Source organism: Thamnophis sirtalis, unplaced genomic scaffold (assembly GCF_051295495.1).
Source record: "Thamnophis sirtalis isolate CommonGarterSnake01/CBP01778 unplaced genomic scaffold, rThaSir2_p1.2 scaffold_1, whole genome shotgun sequence".
Classification (NCBI taxonomy): domain Eukaryota; kingdom Metazoa; phylum Chordata; class Lepidosauria; order Squamata; family Natricidae; genus Thamnophis; species Thamnophis sirtalis.
Window position 1 is genome coordinate 122,173,412 of NW_028261381.1, and position 22,470 is coordinate 122,195,881.

The window sequence follows — 22,470 nt, forward strand, 5'->3', positions numbered from 1 at the left end:
TTCCATCGGTCCCGTAGAGTTATGTGCAGAATGTTGCGCAGGCATCTTAGCTGGAATCGTTCTAATAGGTTCAGGTCGCTTTTAAGTAAAGTCCACGATTCCGAGCCGTACAGTAAGATTGTGCAGATGGAAGCATTAAATATCCTCATCTTGGTCGCAATCGTCACGTCATTTTGGCTCCACAGGCACTTCCTTAAAGAGGCGAATGCGGCTGTAGCATTGCCAATGCGGCTTTTGATGTCATTTGTAGCCACTACACGTTGGCTGTCGATGATCAACCCCAAATATTTAAACGTGTCTACTCTTTCGATAGGGTTGCCTTCGAGGTGCAGTTGAGCTGGTTGAGTGCCCGTGAAAATGAATTTGGTTTTTGTACCATTTATCACCAGGCTGAGCTTGTTAGCATTTGCTTGTAATGCATCCAGGGTATTTTGGGCGGTTTGGGCTGTTTCAGCAAAGAAGACGATGTCATCAGCATACACCAAGTCCGTGAGAGACAGCTGAGCCCCGATTTGAACGCCTGGTGTGTCTTTAAAAGTTTGTCTGAGGATCCAATCCATGGTTATATTGAAGAGCATTGGTGAAATAATACAGCCTTGTTTGACGCCGGTAGTTATTGAGAATGGTGGGGACACATTTCCCAGGTATTTTGTCCGGCTCATTCCACCTTCATAAAAAGCTTTAAGCACGTTGAGTGTAGCATAGGGTTAGGGTATATATAATCCCTTGTTAAATTAATATTGAGCTGCCCTGCTTTCCCGAAAATAAACCCTCCCTAGAAAATAAGCCCTCCCCAAAAATATTATAACACAGTAGCAGCCATGAGGTGACCACGCTCTCTGCCTCCTGCACCTCAAAAATAATAAGAACTCCCTGAAAATAAGGCCAAGTGCTTATTTCAGGGGTCAAAAGAAAATAAGACCCTATCTTGTTTATGGGAAAACACAGTAACACTTCTGCAAATCATACCGTCTAGTTTTACTTTGCAGATTACAATTTATGTTCTTTCCAAAAATGAGATACTTTTAACCACTAAGTAAATTGATGTCTATAAGATTTTCTCATTTCCTTCCCCAAATCTGCGTCTCAGAGAGCTAATTCCTCCACATTTGAAAAAAGAGAGTTCTTCATTCCCATGAGAGAATCTGGACACATGTTTGGGGGAAATGCAGGGTTCAACTACTATGTTGCATTTGGTGGCTGGGGGATAATCTATCCTTTTGGTTTGATAGGGTTCTTTGTCTCTTCTTGGGATTCTTTAAAGAGGGTTTAATGTTCCATACTATTGCTACTTCTATAGATTAATAATAATTCTTAGAGCATTCTTTTGTGGTCTTGATTCCTTTTTATTCCCAAATGTCTTGTTCTTTAATGGAAACAGCACATTAAAATGAAAAAGCATACCCTCATTAAATTATTTCACATAAAAGTAAACAAAAATTGTTCTCAAAATATTTTGCTGTTAATTTATATTTTACTTTCTTTGTTTATAAATGTATACATTTCTTGGAAACAATGTACAAAAAATATCCCTTTTGTATATAGTAAGCCATGCAATAATAGTAACAGACTTTTTTTTCTTTTTACAACCCTGCAATCCCTTGCTTCGGGGTGGGGTCTGGGCGACAGAATGGAGCTGAGCATTTACTGGCTGGATCCCCTTCCTGACACCTACATGAAGTTCACAGCAAATATTTTCTCTTTGCACCCTGGTAGAGAAGTCTCTCTCACTGCTTAGAATTGAACTCTCAACCTCTCTTGCCTCCCCCTTGTTGATATTCAAGGTCAGCTCGATGTGAAGTAAATGACAATAATCCATTCACGTCCATTCGTCAAGCTTTCCCCTGGTTGCTTTAATTAGATAGGAGTGATAGGGGTCAAGATTACATATAGTGGAGGTACAGCTACAAAGAACTCTGTCAACATCCTTAAGAACCACTGTAGGCCTCATTGTATCCTGTCCACCCCACATCAAATTCATCCCACAGATGCAGTAAGGAACAAAGGAATAATTCTCCATCATTCTTATAATTCAAAGTATATTTGAACCTGAACTTATTCCTGTGTCTGGTCGTATTTGCTTCTTTTCTTTTGCTCATTGTCACTCTAGAAATCTCTTCACCCACTTAATTTCCCTGAGTATGTTAGGTATATCATGGTGAGATAGGTGGCAAACAAATTTCATAATAATAATTGACTGCATATATTAATAAACAGTAATTTTCCAGAGCTCCTCAGTGGTGTGAATAGGCTATTTAGAAATAAGCTTATCTAATGTTCTTCTGGCCATTGGGTTCCATAGTCCAACTAGGCATTCAACAGAACTGCCCTCTAGATCACTGGCTATTCCCCAAATCCAATCTGAAGCCCATCAGGTCCTTGTGGTAGGATGTTTGAATGAACCCATTCTTTCACTAGAAAGTAGGGTCTTTAGTCAATCCTATTGTCACAAAGAAGTACTCTGATGAAGGAACTGATGGAAGTTTTCCATAGTATGAGGGAATCGGCCTAGAGTATCAATATGTGAACCCACAATAGCCCTTCAAAGACATTTGAAAGGTGAACTAGAGATGCTGCTGTGCATTTGGAAGTATGGTACAGTAGCAACAGCAGCTTAACCCCAAGGGCCGGTTTCATAAATACAGTTTCATATTAGGCCACCTGTGGAACAGCCATTTCCTAACTACCAGGATTTTTGTGGTATACAACAGTCATTCCACCTCCCCACCACAGAATTGTGACCAATGCATTACGGGAAAGAAGCTGAATAGATCTCAATGTAGGATAGTCCCTATTTCTCATCCACCCAAATTTTGAAAATACAGTCACTTTATTTCACATAACGAAGCTTTCAGTACATGATGTGATGAGACGTTTTGTTTTCAGCCAGCTTCTGGCAGAGCCTGATGCTAATTAGAGCTGAGAGTGAGTGACTGGCCCTAGGTGAGCCAGCTGGCTTTTGTGCTTAAGGGAGGATTAGAACCTGGGTCCCCTGTTTTAGATCAGCATGTTAACCACTATACCGCACTGGCTCTCAAAGCAGAACTTCCACAAAGTACTAATTCAAACTGACAGGTAGCAGATTTCAAAGAAAGCAAAGAAGTACTTTTATAACAGGTAATTAACTGGTCAGATCTGTTTCTATAGGATGTTGCAATGGTTATTAGCATCAATAGCCTTAAAAAGGATTAAGTAAAAAATAATAATTAGAGGGCTACTTGTTAATAACAAAAGTAAGAAGTGCAGCATTGTATTTAAAGACTTTATACAAACTTGATTCAAAATGAAGCTCTTAATTAGTGACATCTCTGTTATCCAGAGGTGATGCTCTCTGAAGCTGATACTCTGTAATGGTTGAGGGAAAGACAAGCATCAGATGCTCACATGTACTCACATCTTTCTTTTTGGTTTTTATGTTCCCTTAACCAGTCTTTCTGCTGAAAACAGATTTTAGCATTTCAGATTATTATTTAACCTCTCATTTTTCATAACTCAAGATTGTGAGTAACAGCTTTCAATACATATCAATGCTGCTAAGTTTTTGAATGGTTTTAACATTTATTTTTAGTTTTAATGATAAAAATATCACACCTGGATGCGTTAGTATCCTTCATGAAAGAATGTCATTGGTAGGGGCTTAAATTTCCATTGAATCCCTGCAAATTTCAGATTTTCTTCTCCATCAACCATCATTGCAAACAACAACAGTTTTAGAATTAAAAAAAAATATTGTCCATTTGTAGAATCAAATCCCCTGTCTTCATATAAACTAATTTTCATTGTTACGTATTATCATTATCATACATACTTCTAAAACTTTCAGAAACTACCTTTTCATAGCTTTAAAAGATGACTACTTCATACATTCTCAGATTGTTCTACTGGATCTATGAATTGTTCCATTCCCTGTTTATTTCTATTACTTTTGACACATACGCTAATCAGTTATTACAACATCTGATTCAATTTAGTGTTAAATATTCATGCTTTAAATTGAATCCTTATCTAAATATTAAAAAATAATTTTATGAAATTTTAAAAACATTCTTAAGTAATTAAAAATATATATTTGTTGAAATTATAATCTAGTTTGGATCAGATCTTTAATCACTTTATAGTTCTGATCTTAATGATTACTGAGTTGCATCAAAAGTAAACTACTCACATTTCAGCCATTTTTCTGCTTACAATTAGGCAAAAGGAAACTAATACAATAGATTGTAGCTTTTTTAAGTTAAATTTTAAATATGACCAAATATTTATCAAGCTTATCAGGCTGTGCCAATGAAAAGAACTGAGGGGGACAGTTTAAGGAAAAAAGGGTTTTTTCTCCTCTGAATTTTATGTTAGAAATTCTAAAATTCTGAGTTCTCTCCCACGCTTTAATTTCTTTTAATTTCCTTTCTGTATTTTAGAAGGCCATCTTGGAGAAGTGGAAACAATTGTGGAGTTTTATAGATGCCCCAAAAGTTTCTGTTTTACAATTTTCTTCCCTATTTATTTTGAATTTTCTAGAGGATTTTTTTTCTAGAAGAAACTTATTCAGATTTTCAAAGTTGTTAGTAGCACCTCCTCTTCTAAGAGACAATTATGGTTTTCTCAGACACCCTGTCAGACATATGTTAGTAGCACCTCCTCTTCTAAGAGACAATTATGGTTTTCTCAGACACCCTGTCAGACATACTTCTTACAGAGAGAAGCTGTGAATTAACAGTAAAACAGTTGGGTTTTTTATGTCAAAGGTTCCAGGTTAATTTCCTGGTATGTTCAAGTGTTGATAAATTCAAGTCAGAAACCCTAGAGATTTGTTTGGTATTTTAACAACATTGCTATTGATATTGATGGTCTGACACTCCTTAAGATGGATTCCTATGATTCAATGAAATACTGTCAGGAAAGAAAAGGGCTGAGTAAATGAATGGTAGGCCTCACTTGTCAAAATATCTTGTATGCATACATACATCATATTAACTATGAATCAGTTCTATGTCTACTGTTATTTCAGAATTAGCTTCCAAAACTGCAATATAGTTGCAAATACAAGTAAGTGAATGTCATTATTCGGGATTCATTTATTACAATATATTGCTTTTTTTTTTTTAAATGTACTTTTTAAAAATATTATCAACAAACTGTCTTTTTGCAGTTTCTTAAAGTCACGGTTTTCCTAGGAATTAATTAGGCAGAAGGTAATTAACATTAAACAAACCTTCGTAATATTCAAAACATTTCTGTTTCTTTGCACATAGTTTGATAAGCTTTGTAATGCTATCAGCTATCTTCTCTTTATGTGTTATATCAAAATCTATTAGCAATTATTACAACAATTTCTTAATATTTTAAGTGTTTGTTATTATTGTTTTACTTGGGGATGCCAACTGTATTGTCAAATTATGGGGGACAATGAGATTCAATGTACTCATTGAATATCTGGTAAGGATACATTCAGATAGATAGGTATTGCAATGTGATTTGCTCCAGTCCATGAAACTACACAAAACATGCCAGCAGAAATTAGCTTTTCCTCTATAGCCAGTCTCTACTGTGTTAAATAACAATCCAATCAGTGCTACTGTCCTAACAGTCTGCTTGATCTTCTGTTCAATCATGTCCAATTCTCAGAGATACTTACACCAAAGTACATCTCTCTAATAGTCCATTGCAAGGCAAATTAAGGTCATTTTCATTTTTTTTTTCATTTATTGAACATTTATAGGCCGCCCTTTTCCCTGAGGGGACTCAGGGCGGCTTACAATCACAAAGGAAAGGGAGTGTAGGACAGTGCAAAAAGAAATGTGAACAAAAATAAATTAAACAATAAAACTCAACATTCACTCAACATTCGGGAGGGGCGAAAATAGGCTTAGCCCCAGACCTGACGGGCTAGCCAGTTCTTGAGGGCTGTGCGGAAGGCCTGGACGGTGGTGAGGGTACGAATCTCCACGGGGAGATTGTTCCATAGTGTCGGAGCCGCAACAGAGAAGGCTCTCCTCCGGGTAGTCGCCAGTCGGCACTGACTGGCGGATGGAATACGGAGGAGGCCAACTCTATGCGATCTGATGGGACGCAGGGAGGTAATTGGCAGGGAGGTAATTGGTACAACAATCGAAAGGTTTCCCAACTAGTGGGGAAAATAACCATTGGTCAGGGGTATGATTCTAGGCCTGGGTAAAGGGTTATGTTTAGATATATGTCAGGAATGGTAAATTTAACAATCTGACAGAATCTTTACAATTTTGTTTTGAGAAACCCTGGCTATTTTTTCTCTCTAACAATATTAAAAACTCTAAAATGCTGATACGTTAGTATCTCATGGACTGTTCAAAAATGTTCTGGACTATCACTTTCGTAGTGCAGTGGTATACCGTTCTTTCTAACGATTAACCCCTGCTCTAGCAATACCAGGGTCATTAAAAATTATAAAGTAGAAATGTCCTAGTCTACCTGATCTAACATAACTTCACCATATTCACTAAAGAAAACACGGAGGGAGATTCTAATCTATGGTTTTCTCTAGTGAGTTTAGTCTTGCTCACTTGTGTCATGCCATGCCATGTTAGCAATCAAAATAGAAGGAAGATGCAAGGAAGTTAATAATGACCTGAGAGTAAGGAGCATGACCACATCAACTAAAACTAGCCAAAAGAGGTGGTAATTGCAGCCCTGCTATCATCACTACAGTTGTGCCTGAAGCCTCACATCTGATGCTAATACAATATTTGTGTTAGGAGAAGGTAGAAAATCTTACTTCCATATTGATAAGAAAAAAACTTATGTTACCTTTGCTCATCTATGGACTATGGATGACAGGATAAATAAATCATGCAATCATGTGCATGACAGTAAACAAAGCATCTTTTAAGATGGAAATCAATAGGACATTCAGATATCCCTAACCAAGTTCATAATTACATTTTGCATTTAGAACAAGAACTATGCCTGCATGTGTAGATAAGAGCAACATTGTTAGTTTGCATAGTGGCAATGTTTCATAGAAATAAGGTCCCAATGAAGAAATCCGCTATCAGAATTAGACAAAGGATAGAAAATAAAAAACTTCAGTGTAGATCTGGCAGTGCAGCACATTATAGTAACTATAGTTTCTATGTCTTATGAAGTTGTAGGAAAAAATGTAGGAATTATTCTTCTTCACTATCCTAATATACCTCTACATGAGTAGAAGTACAATATATTACCCCTATGTTCTTAGATCTTATTATTGTAGCTGCCCACTATGCAGATCAGTGTGCAAATACACTCACAAAAAATTGCTGCAACTTATCGGTTGCCTGGAGTCAATATTGACTTGAAGGCAACACACACAGACAGAAGAAGTGTGTACTTTTGCAACTTCAATACTTGATCGTTTGCCACAGTATTTTGTTTCCAGTTCTGTGTTGCACTTGTGCTGTACATCATCAATAACATTTTTTATTCTAAACCTTCATGGGAGAGCATGGGTCCATAGTTTGTGCAGTAACTTTTGATGACCAGTGAGAATTAACACTCTTTACAACCCTACCTTGGTGTTAGTCACCAACAATTTGCTGCATTTGATCAGAACAGATTGGAGTTATATTAAATGAAATAAACAAGAACATATTAATTCATTTCAAAGTAGAGGTTTCTCTGGCCCAGTACAAATCACTGACATGATGAAATTGATTTTACTTTATGCTAGTCAGATTTAATCCTGAAGGAAACTGTTTGAAAAGTAGCACATTCCTGAGACACAGATTGTATTTTTAAATGTAGAGATATATAGTTATATAGATAAGCACTGATTCATTAGTTTGTGAAACTTGAAAAAATTCAAGCAGGTCTCTGCTTGCACAATGGGACTACCTCTCCTTTACCCTTTGCTTCCTTCATTAATCTGCACACACCCAAAACCATTTCAGAAATTTTTCCAAACTTCTGGAGCAAATTTTGGATTTACTGGGGAAACGGAAATGTGTTTTATCAAAGTCTCAATTCCACTGTTTCCATACTGTTGGATATAGCTTCACATTACAAAAAAACCCAGCCAAAACCCTACCATTTATACTGTAGGAGGGAAGGTTGTAACATCAGAAATTAGGCTCTGAAATTTGCAGAACCTGTAAAGCCAGTTTGACAAGAAAAGGTGGTGGAGCAGGAAAATTTGAGCATATATTTATGCAGAATGAATAATAACAACTCTACAGTGCTATTCCCTGGTCTTGGAAAATTTAACTTCTCTATATACACCAGAATTCTTGGGGTGATTACAGGTGGTGTGTGAATAATACCTTCATATGCAATGGATATATTTCTTTAAAGCAATTATTTTTTTCAATGAGAATTAACACTTGCTATACTTCTACATAGTATATAGATAATCAGATAAAGGGTGCCAAAGTGTCAGAATGAAAATATATGGGACTTACTCAAGATTCAATACTTACTGTAGCTAAAGATTTATAAAGATGTAAGTTGTGTTCCACTTTTACACATCAGACAGATTTCTAGCTTTCCTTTAATGTGTTTTTATTATTATTTTATACATTGATAGTTGAGAAATTCTCCTTACATAATACAGAGAAGGAAACATGTTCACACTCATAGGCAAAAGAGTGTTTTCCACTTGAAAGGGTACATGTCTAGTAAAACAATATTTGGAAATAGCTGTCTGGAAAATAGCATTTTCTATACAAATCAAATTAAATCAAATCTTTATATATGCAGCAACTTCCCAGAGTTATGAATTTCAACTTCTCAAATTCTTTGTAATTGCAATGTTACCAGAGAATTCTGACAGTAGATGTTCACAGATAGAAAATGCCATGATTGGGCCCAGTTCCTGAAGTAGCTTTCCCCTTGCCCACTTTCATCCTGTGAAAATGTTGATTCCACTGTAGCAAGCACAGCAGGTCAGGGATTTGACCATCATTACAGTAAAAAGATCCAAATTAACATTTGCCTCCATAGAATCTGGAAGGTTGTGTGTTATATGTATAATGAGATGTATAAATGACTGTTGCATATAGGTATTGATTTTGAATCTAGAGATGAAGAACAAGTTATTTTTAAAACAGAAGGAGAGATGTATTTATTTATTTATTTATTTATTTACTTACTTACTTACTTACTTACTTACTTACTTACTTACTTACTTACTTACTACTCAAATTTATACAGCTGCCTATCTCTGGAAAGTGTATCTGGGTGGTATACAAAAGTCCAGTAAAATCAGTAAAAAAGGAAATCATTTGTTAAAACCATTATATAATTATATAAAATAATTAAAAATTATAAAAGACCATTGGACCAGGCTGCATGTACATAAAGTACTAAACCATAAATCATGATTTACAAATCATAATTCTAAGTAAAAGCCAAAGAAATCATAGTATGATTTACCATATTATGCTTTGTAAATCATGATTTATGGAGTAGCATATACAAATGCAATCCAAGAATTCTGAGTGTAAAAGAATAGTATGTGTGTGTGTGCAGTGTTTAAGGCAGTTTCCTCAATCTTGACAGCTTTAAGAGATGTGGATTTCAACTCCCAGAATTTCCCAGCCAGCTGGCTGGGGAGTACTAGGAGTTGAAGTTCAAACCACTTAAAGCTACCAAAATTGAGAAATACTGGTTTAAGGTGTAAGCTTCTAGCTTAAGGAAATGAAGAGAGAAGGCAATGCATAAGGTGGTTGGATAGGATGAAAATAATTACTGGAACTTGAAGAGTTATCAGTTATAACTAAAATAAAATGATAAAGATTTGTCCAGAAAGTCACCATGAGTTGGCTTGATGATCCTTATTGATTATCCACAATGGCTGTTTATTGCTGCTGATTAATGCGGTATTTTTTCATAGCTCTGCATTGGCTGATTCAACTGTCTCTAAATGTTGATTAGAATAGGACTCTACCAGTCAGGGAGTCTGAGTTCTGGAGCGTTCATTCCTTACATACCAGAGATTGTTCATGATAAAATTACTTAGGTTGTGGTCAGTAGTCTAAACAATACATCTTATTCCCTGGCTAAAATCTTTAACCCTTGCTTAACTGATCTTCCAGGACAAAATTGGAGTTTTAAAATCAAGCTGGGTAAAGTGTATCTCCCTGAACAGCAAAAAGTCATCCTTTGGAGTCCTTCAGATAAACCTGCCAAAAGGAATCAAAATGGATAGACACAAGAAAAAGTCCATTCTCAGTTGAGATGCCCCATTTGTAGAAACATTAGAGAGAACTAAGTTGTATTTTTCCTTTACCCAAGCCAGGCTTTTCAATTAACATGCTAGTACTTTGTATTGTGACTCTGTTTTTAATCTTAGTTTTATATACAGTGTTTCTTTTTCAATAATATGTGAGTTAATTGATTTGTGCAATCTATTTTTCTTTATCTGGTAAGGGTCCCGATTCAAATTCTGCATGCTCCTGATGATTACCGTAATTTCAGTTTAGTGTCAGAAACCTGATGTTGTGACACCCTTTTCTTACTTTCAGTCTGAGCTGGGTGATGACTCCAACAGATAAAGCTCCCAGTAAATTAGACCTGGGTAATGTTTACTCCATTACCCCAAAGTAGAAATTGGATAAAAGTGGCATCGAAAGCACTTAGATATTTTCAGGTCATTTCAAGAGCTGGCCTAATTTTTTTCCATGTCAGTAATGTGTTGACTTTAAGGATTCAAAAAATATTAATTTTTGGAATAAATAGCAAAAGACAGTTTAGAGCATTGATTCTCAAAGTTTAAAAATAGACGAAGAGCCCAGATGGATTTGGAATACAAACATTGAAATTAATTTTAAAATCCTTTTTGTGGAAACTGTCATTGTTGGGTTCTTGGAGGAAAAAACATGATAGAATGGTACTTTGAAAGTTGGGTGCTAGAGGGAACTAGAAGAAATTAAACACTATAATTAAAGGAGAAGAATACTTCAATTTGACTTGTTAACAAAGAATGGAGTACAATACTTTAACAGTGTCTGTGTGAAAGGGTATTTTTGAATAATGGACTCAGAAATTAATTTTAAGAATATCTGAAACCATAGATAGTTGGTATATTAATGATGTCATAGAACATGAACAAGCTATATATAATGAGACAAATTGATTTGAATGTGTGTTTAAATATGATAAGTTATAAGAATAATACGAAAAAAGATGTATGCTGGGCATACAAATGAAACTGGCTGGTATCGTAATACTTAAAGATGACATACAAATATCAAACTAAAAGAGTGGTTTGGATAACCCTTTTCACTGAAGTACAGAAGAGATCTGCTAAAGTTTTGAAGGATTCTCTGAGAAGGAACAAATAAAAAATAAAAACAAATTAAATTATAGGACATTATTTGAAGGATTAAAAATTAAGATTGTTAAAAGTTCAGGGAAGGTATATAGAGTTGATCAAGGTTAAAATAGATATGTAGTGGTCTCTGTTAACCTTTAATGAACATTTGCTGTTAAGGAATGAATGATACACAATTTGTATTTTGTTTATAGTTAAGACATGAGTATTGGGAAGAAGAGAGCATTTGTAGTATTTAGGAGATAGTTTACTAAAATTGTTTATACTGATGATGAAGAGGAAGTTTGCTTCTTACATACTGTACCTTTTTCTTTTTTCTTTTGCACACTTTCTATTTTTTCTTTTTAATATTATTTTTGTAGTTTGTATTAGTTTTTACTTTCTGTGATGAATCTTTAATAAAATTATTTCTCATAATTTTTATTTCTAGTCCTTCAATTTTCTGTAGCATATTAATCTTTCATAGTAATATTGATGATGCAATTTCTTCTCTGAGCTTGCTAGCCATATCTCTTTGCTGGCCATTTACTGAAGGAAAAAGGTTTCATGTTGGAAAATATTTGTTATAATTAATTTGCTAGTCATGCATTTAAGAGATAATGTTATTTGAAACCTGGCTTATCTAAAACTCCAGCTTTTCTAGGTCTTCTTCACATGTCATCTACTAACTTGGAGTACATTCCACAGCCTAATTACTTGGCCCTTACTGTGTGGACTGTAACACTTTGTTCCCAATTCATTGTTTGTTCTTAATAGGTCATTTCTGACAGTGCTGATAAATCTGAGTTTCTGATTTCTCTTTCAAGATATTTAGATTGAAGCGCCATGATCAATTTTTTCCTGATGGTGAATAAACAAGGCCAAACAAGGCTTTCTCGTTACTATGAATACATGGACCTTCATAAGCGGGCAGTTCTGGAAGCTGAAGTAATCAAGCAGTGTCTTTCTCGTACAAAGGAGCAAGTACGTAACTGTGACATTTCATGTATCTGATGAATTGGACCAGAGTTCCCAAAATGCTATAAATGTTAATGTAGTTTTTATGGAAGTGCATTTTTTATATATTTGTCATTGTCTTTAGCAGATGTTTGAAGGCCAAATTTTATGTAATTCAGCTGCACCTCTGGCTGATTGGCTTTATTTATACATACAAAATGTGTAAAATACCACAATTAGTTAGGACAATCAGAAACCATTCAATAATGAGCTGAAGCTTGTAAAAATATTTAGACCAGAGCATAAGCCATGATCAGATTAGTCCTGATTTATGTTTTAGAGGTTGTCTTATTGAACTTCACTGCATCCTTTTTTCATCGTTTTCTATATCTGAGTTTGAATACAAGTTGTGGCCTCCGATATATAATTTGACTCTAAGAGTCACTAAATTCACTCATCACACTGAATAATTGTGTAGTTCATTTGATTTTATATTAGCATGTTGTGCAAATTCAGCAAGCATAAATTATATATTCTTGTGATGAAATAAGATATTGCACCAATTATTATTGCTAATACACATTTACAAATCTAAATATTTTATTTTAATTTACATATTTTACTTTGTTTCCCTTTAGTGCTCCTTTCTTGAGTACAAGGATTTTAAGTTAGTCTATAGACAGTATGCTGCTCTTTTCATAGTAGTTGGAATCAATGAAACAGAGGTATGTTTTGACTTTCTTATTTATAGATATAGATATGCCCTGAAGACCCTTTTTACATCAAAAGATACTTGTTGATACTTCTTTGTCCTGATGTTCATATATCATCCAATACTTCTGCTGTTGATCACTACATAAATGCTGGGCAGGAAACTTTGGAGGCTGCCCCCCAAGGAACAGAAGGATATGGTAGCAATGCTATCAGAGGTGGTATTTAGCTGGTTCGGACCGGTTCGCCCAAACTGGTAACGGAAATCATGGATGGGCCCCTACTCTATGCTGTCCTATTTAGTCACGTTTTTGAGGCCAGATGCATGTGTAGAAGTCGTCCGTGTAGTGAAGGCGCTCACCTGCCCGCATGGTGAACCGGTGGTAACGAAATGTGCAACCCACCGTTGACATCCCAGAGAAATGAAATTGAAATATTTGGCCTTTTTAATATATATTTGGTGAGATGTATAGGTTTCAAAGATGGCAAGGCCTATAGTGATTTAATCTACTTATTTCCCATAGTTTAGAGCTTGCCTTGCCCCCAAACTGCACAGCCAGTTTTTTGTGTTTTACTAATAAAAATACACTGTTGCCATGAGAGGAGGGGAACTACAAAAAATAGGGTAACCAATCATAAAGAAAGACTGAAATTGCTCTTTGCTTCAGAACTATAGAAAGTTTTCATCACAGTGAAAGTTATATTTTAAGGGTTTTTTTAAATATGGATCTTAGATATAACACAAGATTCTCTGTTCCATTTCTCTTGATTTCTATCCTCTTTCATATCCTAGAATCAAAACTGAACTTAATAATCCCAAATTTTTAACACTGTTATTTAATCCAAAGCCTACAAAGAAGAGTCAGGGACTATTACAAGGTACCAGCTCTAAGAAACATTCCAGCAGATAGCAGGGTTGGTCCCTGGAACAAATTAAATATTTGTGGAACATTAAAGATCAAAAGGCTGGCATGAATTTAGATTTAACTCGCTATCTAAACTGAATACTATGAACTCATGTGACCCACAAGCTAATTTCTGAGAGTTGTAGCAGCCTTATATCAACATTTATTAGTTCGATTGCCTCTCATTTCTGTCAGTAGATCAATTACTCTGTATCTTCAGACCCTGATGAAAATAGTCTACCTCTTCCTTCACGGAGATTGTTTTTGCTATACGTGCATCTGGAATGTGTTGTTTACTTTATTTTACCAGTGCAGCAGATGCAGAATTTAAGGGAGAATTGGGACATTGTTTTCTTTTGACCCTTGGGGAATCAATCTTCTTTAATGCACATCCAGTATCAAAGATGGACAGAACTTCTATTTATAATGACTATATTACATCAAGTACAGAATTTCTTCTCAGAAGGCTGATCAAAAAAGCAATAATGGTTCCACAGTATCCAAAACAAAGCAGAATGTCACAGGAAATGATTAAGATCCACAGACCCTTACCTATCTCCTTCCCCAGTCTAGAACTAAGGAGACTTTGGTGGTTTAATTTCTACTTTTGCTTCTCTTGATACTTTTTAATATTTTAAAGTTACTGTATACAGTAAGCTATTGTTGAAAAAATATTAGCACACCTGTCTATTGTTCCTTTTTAAAGTGTGTTTTGAACTTAATTTCAGAATGAGATGGCTGTATTTGAACTGATTCATAATTTTGTTGAGGTTTTGGACAAGTATTTCAGCAGAGTGGTAAGTATGAATTTAGCAAGTGTAATTGTACTGTGAACAGTCAGCCTGAAGGCCATGTAATATTTCTTTGTATAGGGCATAATTCTAATGAAATGCATGGGAACAGTCATGAATATGGAAACTTTAGGTTATGCGTAGGGCACTTTTTTCTTCTCACAGTACCAGTTGGCTCTCCAGCCTTCATCATTAGATCATGACCTACAAAACATGAGTATGCTCTATCAGCTGTACAGTATACTTATATGTGCCTCAAGTGCCTTCCAAGCAAGATTTTTTCCATGATTCATTTTTGGAGAATGCTGTTTATGCATTATGCACAAATGAAACAAACAAAATGTTAAAAAGTTGTGATATTTATAGAGTTACTTACCAAGCACATCTACATTATGTTAAAGTCACCAAAAGACCTTTACAATCCCTAAGGCACATCACAACTTTTGAGCACCCCTAATGTTTGGAAGTTGAAAGTTGAAAAATAGGACACGCCGTAAATGCAGTTTGTGCATGAGAAATACCTTATACCAAAATGCTTTAAGTAATCAAAAGTAATAATGTGAGGAGATTATTAGAGAAAGTAATAGTTTGTCCATATTAACATTTCTATGAATTTATTGGTGGATTAATTAAACTATCAGGTTTATGATGACATGAGAGTGAGGATTTGGGTTCCATTCCCATATATCCAAATCTCTTTAAATTGTAGACAGATCTTTTAAATTCAATTTTAATTCATAAGTGATATACTGGCTGGGGGATTCTGGGAGCTCAAGTCCACCTATCTTGAAGCTGCCAAGGTTGAGAAGCACTGAAATAGACTATGTAAAATGTAGTCTATTTTACTCTTCATCCTTTCTGGTTTAACAAAGTGAGAGGTAAGACCAATTGCTGTAGATTGCTATTGCTAATGCAATTGTACTATTTTTAATAAGAGAACACATTGTGAATTGTCTATTCTCTGATAAATGATCTATAATCACAAAGTATATAATAGTAGGGGAAGATTTTTGGAATGAGATTTGCAGATTTTCAAATTACTGTAAGTGTAAGGTACTCCTTATATGGCTGCTGAATTTATGTAATGCATTTTGCATATAATAATCTTTGACATGCAGATTGACATGGGCAAAATATAATGTTATTGTTTTTAGCAGCTCATCTCTGCAGAACACATTAACAAATATAGAAAATATAGACATTAAAAAGACATTAGCTTTTGAGTTCTTTCTAATGTTGCAATAGAGGTACAAAGTTATTTGGTTTAGAAAATAACCATTTGGAATTGTAGAATTTCCATATATCAGTTAGGCAAATGGAAAATGAATATGTTCAAAGCTGAACTTGGGAGTAAAACTCATCATTTTCTTAAGTCCCATTCATTTTTTTTCTTTTAGAATTTGATTTTCCTTTTGCATCCATCATCTTCCTCTTTATCCACTTATGCTCAAAAATCACTTGCAGTTGTTAAATTGAGGAATAGCATAGGGATCAATTATGCCCTCTGGGTTTAAACGTAGTCAGCATTCTGAGATTCAACTTTTACTTGAATAATAAAAATAACTATTCCATTCCATTGGAAGAAATGACAAGAGATGAGCTTCTGGGGTCATAAGAGGTGGCAGCAGAAGAAAATGATAAAAAAGTCACATTTATTTTTCTTGAAAAAGTTTCTGCTAGATTGAAAACCTTTTTGCAAATTGAAGGAATTTAGAATTTGCTTGCAAACTAATATACAAATCAGTTTTAGAGATAAATAGCAAAACAATAATAGCTCTATTCTCTTGCTAATTTTTTTTTTTTTTTTTTACAGAGTGAATTAGATGTATCCTTTTTGATTCCACTGATCTATTTATTCTTTTTTTTTAAATTCTTTTTTTGTTCTTGCTCGTCCTTGCCTAAAGCACACTACTTGGCAAATAGCTGATTTAAAGTTATATCATATTGAACCAGAATATAAAATAGGTGAGTGTTAAAATTTTGGTGAGTTGTTAAAGGTCACAAAGATTTTACACAAAGATAAGCTGGCATGATTATAGATATTGGGATATTGAAGCTTTATCCCTTCTTTTTAACCAAGTTTTTAACCGAGCATTAACCATTTTAGGAATTAACTTAAAATCTCCAAATTTGCATATATAAAAATGTATTGTACACATCATAAAAAAGCATTCCAGACAATAATAGAAAACCAGCATATTGCTGTATAAACCTTAGTTAATGAAGGCTATTATCAATTTAGAAAACTCTTAAGCTTTAAAAGTTGCCAATGTTAAAATAAAACTAGGAAAATAAGGATGTTGCATGGTTCCAAAATGATAGCAAGGGAACATGTGAATATGTTCTTTGGAAGCCTATTCACAGGCAGATCATCACTTAAAAGGCTCTCTCTGTAACACTAGATTCTCATCATGGAGGACTAGAAGACTCAGAGTAATGCCTAATATCTAGATCTCAAGCAAATAGACTTCCTTTAGAGAATATATGTCACTCTGTTCAACTGTTGGATTTTTGATGTTCTCTGAGCTGTTTTCCTGCAGATATTTTGTGGTTAGGCTGAGTAATATAATTAGTGCCTGGAAGTATGAAAAACCAAAGGTGTTACAATGATGATGCTTAGCTTCATAATAAAATGTCTGCAGAAAAACAAGCATGGCAGATAGTATGAAGAACCAAACAACCAGATCTCAAATTGTGAGCAAATAAATCAGGGAGAAGACAGCATACACACATTTGTAGTCTGACTGTGTGTGAACCTGTTCTTATTCCTTTGAAGGAATGTTTTTTCCAGGCATGAAGCTAGTTCCCACCTTTAGAAAGTTATTCCAGTTGAACTTGCCCCTAAAAGGGATTTATTTGTCTCCATCCCTTGAGTTTGAAGAGCAGGAAAGGTTTCTTTTCTACCATGCCTTTAATAATGTCATGCTGTGCTGATGTTTAAACTGACCCAGTTGTTTAAAATCCTTTATGTGCTGCATTTTGAGAAACTGTATATGTTGATGTTATTTCTACTATCTTTTCATTATTTTAAATCTGAAGGGATAAAAAAAGCAGAGTGGACACTTTCTTTTTTTTATTGGAGTTTTTTTCCCATTTTCATAACATATAATCACATGTATACTATTACATAACCAACATCATATTGTATTATTAAATGTTTACATCAATTCATCTTACCAACAATTCCCCAAAACCAATTATTGGCTCTTCTGCTCTCCATACACCATATTTGTACTTTGTCCATCACTTTCTTCTCCCTCTCTCCTCCCCCTCCCTCTCTTCTTTCTTCCCTCTGTCATCCATCTCTTCTCAATTTCCCTTTCCTCTCTCCTTCTCCTCCCTCCCCTTACCACTCCTCATTTCTCTCCTCCTCTCCCCCCTTGCCTTCTCTCCTATCCCTCTCTTCTTCCTTTACCTTTCTCCTCTACTTCCCACTCTTCATCTCATTTACTTGGTGTATTTCAGCTTCAGAGCAAGCTCCCTTTTATGTTGATGGTATTTATAATTCTTTTTCAATATACATATTTAATTTTTCTCCTCCTTTTTAGTAGAAAAAAAGTGGTATAACAGAAAAGTATACATATAGTCATTGTCCTTTTAACCCCCCCACCTATTCCTAGCTACAATTCCCAGCTATTCTCATCATTATCTTTATATAGTGATACATCCTTACATGCCCCCAATTTATGATTCTATCTTTTTATCACAATAGTTTCCCATTTTTATCACAATAGTTTCCCATGTTCCCTCTCCATTTTTCTATATCTTGGATTAGATTACCCTTAATTATCTCTAGATGACAATCTTCGCTGTTCAGTGTTCATTACACTTCCCTTAATGTATTATATAAAGTAACAGGTGGTAAACATCTCACTTTCTTCATTATCTTAAAGGTTCTATATATGTCCATGTTTCATAGATTTTGACCCATGTTTAGTTGTCCTTCTATTGTCATATTCACTCAATTCATAACTCAATTTAATTATCATGTCAAATAGATAAATCACAAACCTCTGCTTTATAAGCTCCCCCTATCAGTTTCATATTTATCCATATTCCATATATTTTAACTTTTATTTAGTTACTTTCCATTATCTTGTTCAACCAGTTAGCAACTCCATTTTATTAACATATTTAGGAATAAAACCCTTATCTTAACTTAATATTTTCCCATATAGTAGTTTCTAATTTTTTGGTTTTTTTCCTGGTAAATCTTTTATCCCACTTCTCTGTTCCTGTGTTCTCTCTTTTCTTTATTTTGACAGATCCACTCCCTTCAAATTTCCCCAGGTGACCGAAAGAATAATTTATATTCCTCTTTGTTGGGACACCTCCCCTTTTCACAATTTTCCCTACACCATTGCCGGGACCAAAGGAGTTTTTTGTCTGCTTTTTATTTCCCTCCGCTTCTACCACTTCAATGTTTTGCCCCCCTTCTTCTTTGAGTTCTTCTATAGCTATCTGCTTCTCTGGATTCAAAATTCTAATTAGGCTTGATTTTACTGATTTATGTATATTTTTTAAAATTTCACATAGTTCTTCAAATTCCCAGTTTTCCATGATGTCCAGTTCCAAAGTTACAGTTAATTATACAGTTATGCAGTTCTTATTTCAGAGTTCTGTTCCACCCTAAGTCTATCTGCTTCAATTGCTGTGGGGGAAAATGATGGTGGCCATCTTAGTCTTTTATTCTACCTTAATGTTCAGATCCAAAATTGCAGTTAGTTATTCAAGATTCTGGACCCCCTTAAATTCAAACCAGAAGAGAAGCTGGGGCGTATCTTACTCTTTTGCCGAGCGGGGGGAAAAAAAGGAATAATAATAAGAAAGAAAAACAAAACAAACCCCTTTGTATTTCCAATTTGAAATCCGTTATTATTCTGTTGTTATTCTTTCCCTTACCGGGTCCGGTCTCTTGTAGCTGCTTGCAATATATCACTTGAAACAGGCTCGCAATCCACCAGATTCTGGTATTCTTCTTTGCCTCCTACTTTTCAAAGTTCTGATTTATGACAGTTGGTTAATTAAAACTTCCCGCACAGTCAAAGTTAGGTTATCAGTTATCAGTAAGAAGAAGTGCTTCTTTTTTTGGGGGGGGGGAGTTAAGATTTATCAATTGGAAAAAGTTCAAACAGAATAAATCTTTCAAAGTGTTTGGTTTCTTTTCAAATCCAAAACCAAGTCTAAAGTTTATATTTAAGTGGGTTTGTCATCTCTCTGCTTTCTCCTTTCTGTCCAAAATTGTTTTGAGTAAATAACTTTGGGGGGGGGTGTTTTAACCCTCCATTTTCCCTTCCTTCCTTCCTTCCTTCCTTCCTTCCTTCCTTCCTTCCTTCCTTCCTTCCTTCCTTCCTTAATTTTTGAAAAAGTCCCGATCTGACCATCAATATTATTTATGTTCTCAAGATTTCTTTGCCTTTTCCAGGTTTGATTTATGGCTGTGGGTTAGATAAATTATCTTACTGGCCTTTCATCTCTTCCAAACCCCCCTGTTCCTTTTGCTTTGACAAGACGTTCAGCATCTTGTCAGCCGATTCAAAAGACAAATCTCCGAACTGCGAGGGATCTGTTGCATCCCCCTGGGTCAGATGAGATGCTGTCCTCTTTGCCCCCCCCTCCAGGGGGGGTTCTGGTCCAAACGGACCTCAGAGTTGGTTTGTCAGACAGGGTTCATGTGAGGCTCTTGAAAGCCCACACACCCCATGTCTGTCCATCTAAAGAACTTCCTGTCAACTCTCAGAGTGGACACTTTCTTAAGTGGTAATAATAAAATAATTATTTGCATGATGACTAGTTCTCACACTCTAAAATATTCACTTAAACTATGGATAGAAGGAAGTTAAATCTGAATGTTGTCATAAATGTCCAGGTGATTTGCAACATGTTTTGGAAGATTTCTTAGTGTGTGATTCCTATTTTTCCAATATCAACCAAATGATAAACCATGTCCCTAAATTTCACCACTAAAATTAAAAGAACCGGGATAACATAAATGGAGTTTGTAAAGAAACTATGCCTTTTTTTTCACTGACAGTTTAACTGCTAAATCTAGGAGGTCTCTCAAGATTGAATTCACCTTCATAGTACCTACACATACATCTCCCTCCTGGCAAACTTTACCAACCTGGAGGGGCATGGATCTAATGAGCAGGTGACCAAGCTTAGTTATAAGGACCTTGTCCACTTCTTTAGGCACAAGTTTAAACCTTTCCTAGATATCAGAGCAAAATTGAATTTGCCATCTGTCAGTGTCCCAAGTAGACTAGGCAGGAATCACAATAAGATGAGCTAATTCTACTTTATTATAAGGCTACATTAATAGAATCTTGCAAATCTGAAAGTACAAATCTCTTATCTCTTTTTACTTCTGATTAATTATGGAAGATCATTTCTAAATTTGTTTTTCTGCCTGTTACTCAATTGTAGGCTCCTCCCTCTTTTATCTGAGTGTTCCTTAAGTTGCTATCTCTTTGTTACCAGGGCATGATCTAACCATGATAGAGGAACCACAGAGAGCTTCCCCAGATCACATTGTTTCAAAGAAAACCTGATCAAGTATGACCACTGTCCCGTGATGGGTTCTGGATGACCTGGAATATACCCATGACTGTCATAGTGGCTACAAACTCCTGATCTACCTCAGACCCCTCCCCAGAAGATAGATTGAAATTTTCCAGAACCATAAGCCTGGGAAAGTCAACGAATAACGATAGTGCCAACACTTTCTGCAACAGGTTTCCCCCAAAAGAGAAATTAAGTGGAAGTTGTCTAATACAGTTAGATCAAGAAATGGGTTCTTCAGCAAGGTATACACCACCATTTCCTTCAAGGCAGGAGGCATTACCCTCTCCTTCAAAGAGTTATTAATCTTCTCCCAAGTCTAAACAAATGTCTCCCACCAGATACAGTGAGCCAAGCAGGACATAAATTAAGGTCAGAGATCCTGACCCAGATTTTTTTTTCTCCTGTTTCTTCTATCTCTAGAAGTTCAAAGGAACCCACATTGTCTAGGACATCTGGAACGATTCAGCACAAGTAGCAACTTCCTTGTGAGCAATTTATCTGGCAGCCAAGGGGATCAGTCTAGCAAACCATCATGTTACTGGGAGGAGACAGAGGTGCCTAAAGCTGGACGGAAACAAAATTGCACATTTGTCATGTCATAACCAGTTTAGTGTCTTCTATCATTCCTTTCTTGGGTGGGAATTTGTTTCCCGTACAGGAAGGTTTCAATGTCTCTACTGACCTAGTTCCAAATGGAGTAGCTGACCTATCATTAAGTAAAGGTGGACGTGCAGCACTTAGGAATCAAAATCCCACTTTCTCATCCAGTCCACACATCTGCAAACCAACTTGAAGGTGCAAAATTCCTTAACCATCAATCCTCATCTGTGAGCCCTGTCTCTTCAAATTTCAGTTCTTTCATATTTCCCACACTTTCTAAATGTTTGTAGCCAATTTTCCAAACTAACTGTCAGAATCTTTCATTTGCCATCAGCTTCAAATTGAGCTCAATGGAATTCTCTGTTTTATTGCAGTTTCTTCTGAAACTTATTTCTTGGCATCTCCACACAGTTGCTACTCTTCTGAGAACTTCTAGTTTTCTCCATTTTTCTGGCCACAGCCTCTATTAGGAGCCAAGACACAGATGATTCATGGCCCTGGCAAACTCAGCTTCCCATATGACAGATCAAACAATCAAGAAGACTTCTTTACTGTCCATCCCTTCCCAGAAGATACTTTTGTTGTTTGTTCAGATCATCCTGTCTTCTCCTTTGCCCATTATTCTTTCTTTGCCCTCCTTCTCACTGCCACTTGCTATCTCTTCTGTTGCACCCTATTCCTT

The 22,470-nt window shown here is 35.5% G+C and overlaps 1 protein-coding gene across 2 annotated transcripts in view; it reads left to right on the forward strand.

Moving 5' to 3' along the window:
• AP4S1 (adaptor related protein complex 4 subunit sigma 1) overlaps positions 1-22,470 on the forward strand; it is a 31,730-nt gene that overhangs the window by 4,585 nt on the left and 4,675 nt on the right. Inside the window, exons 2-5 of one of the 2 annotated variants that reach the window (XM_014068146.2) lie at positions 12,088-12,244; positions 12,856-12,942; positions 14,562-14,630; positions 16,438-16,449. In XM_014068146.2, the coding sequence (XP_013923621.2) occupies positions 12,107-12,244; positions 12,856-12,942; positions 14,562-14,630; positions 16,438-16,449 (306 nt within the window). In that variant the 5' untranslated portion in view covers positions 12,088-12,106. Of the gene's footprint in view, positions 1-12,087; positions 12,245-12,855; positions 12,943-14,561; positions 14,631-16,437; positions 18,121-22,470 lie in introns of those variants that run through there. The other variant, XM_087723300.1, reaches the window with a different exon arrangement.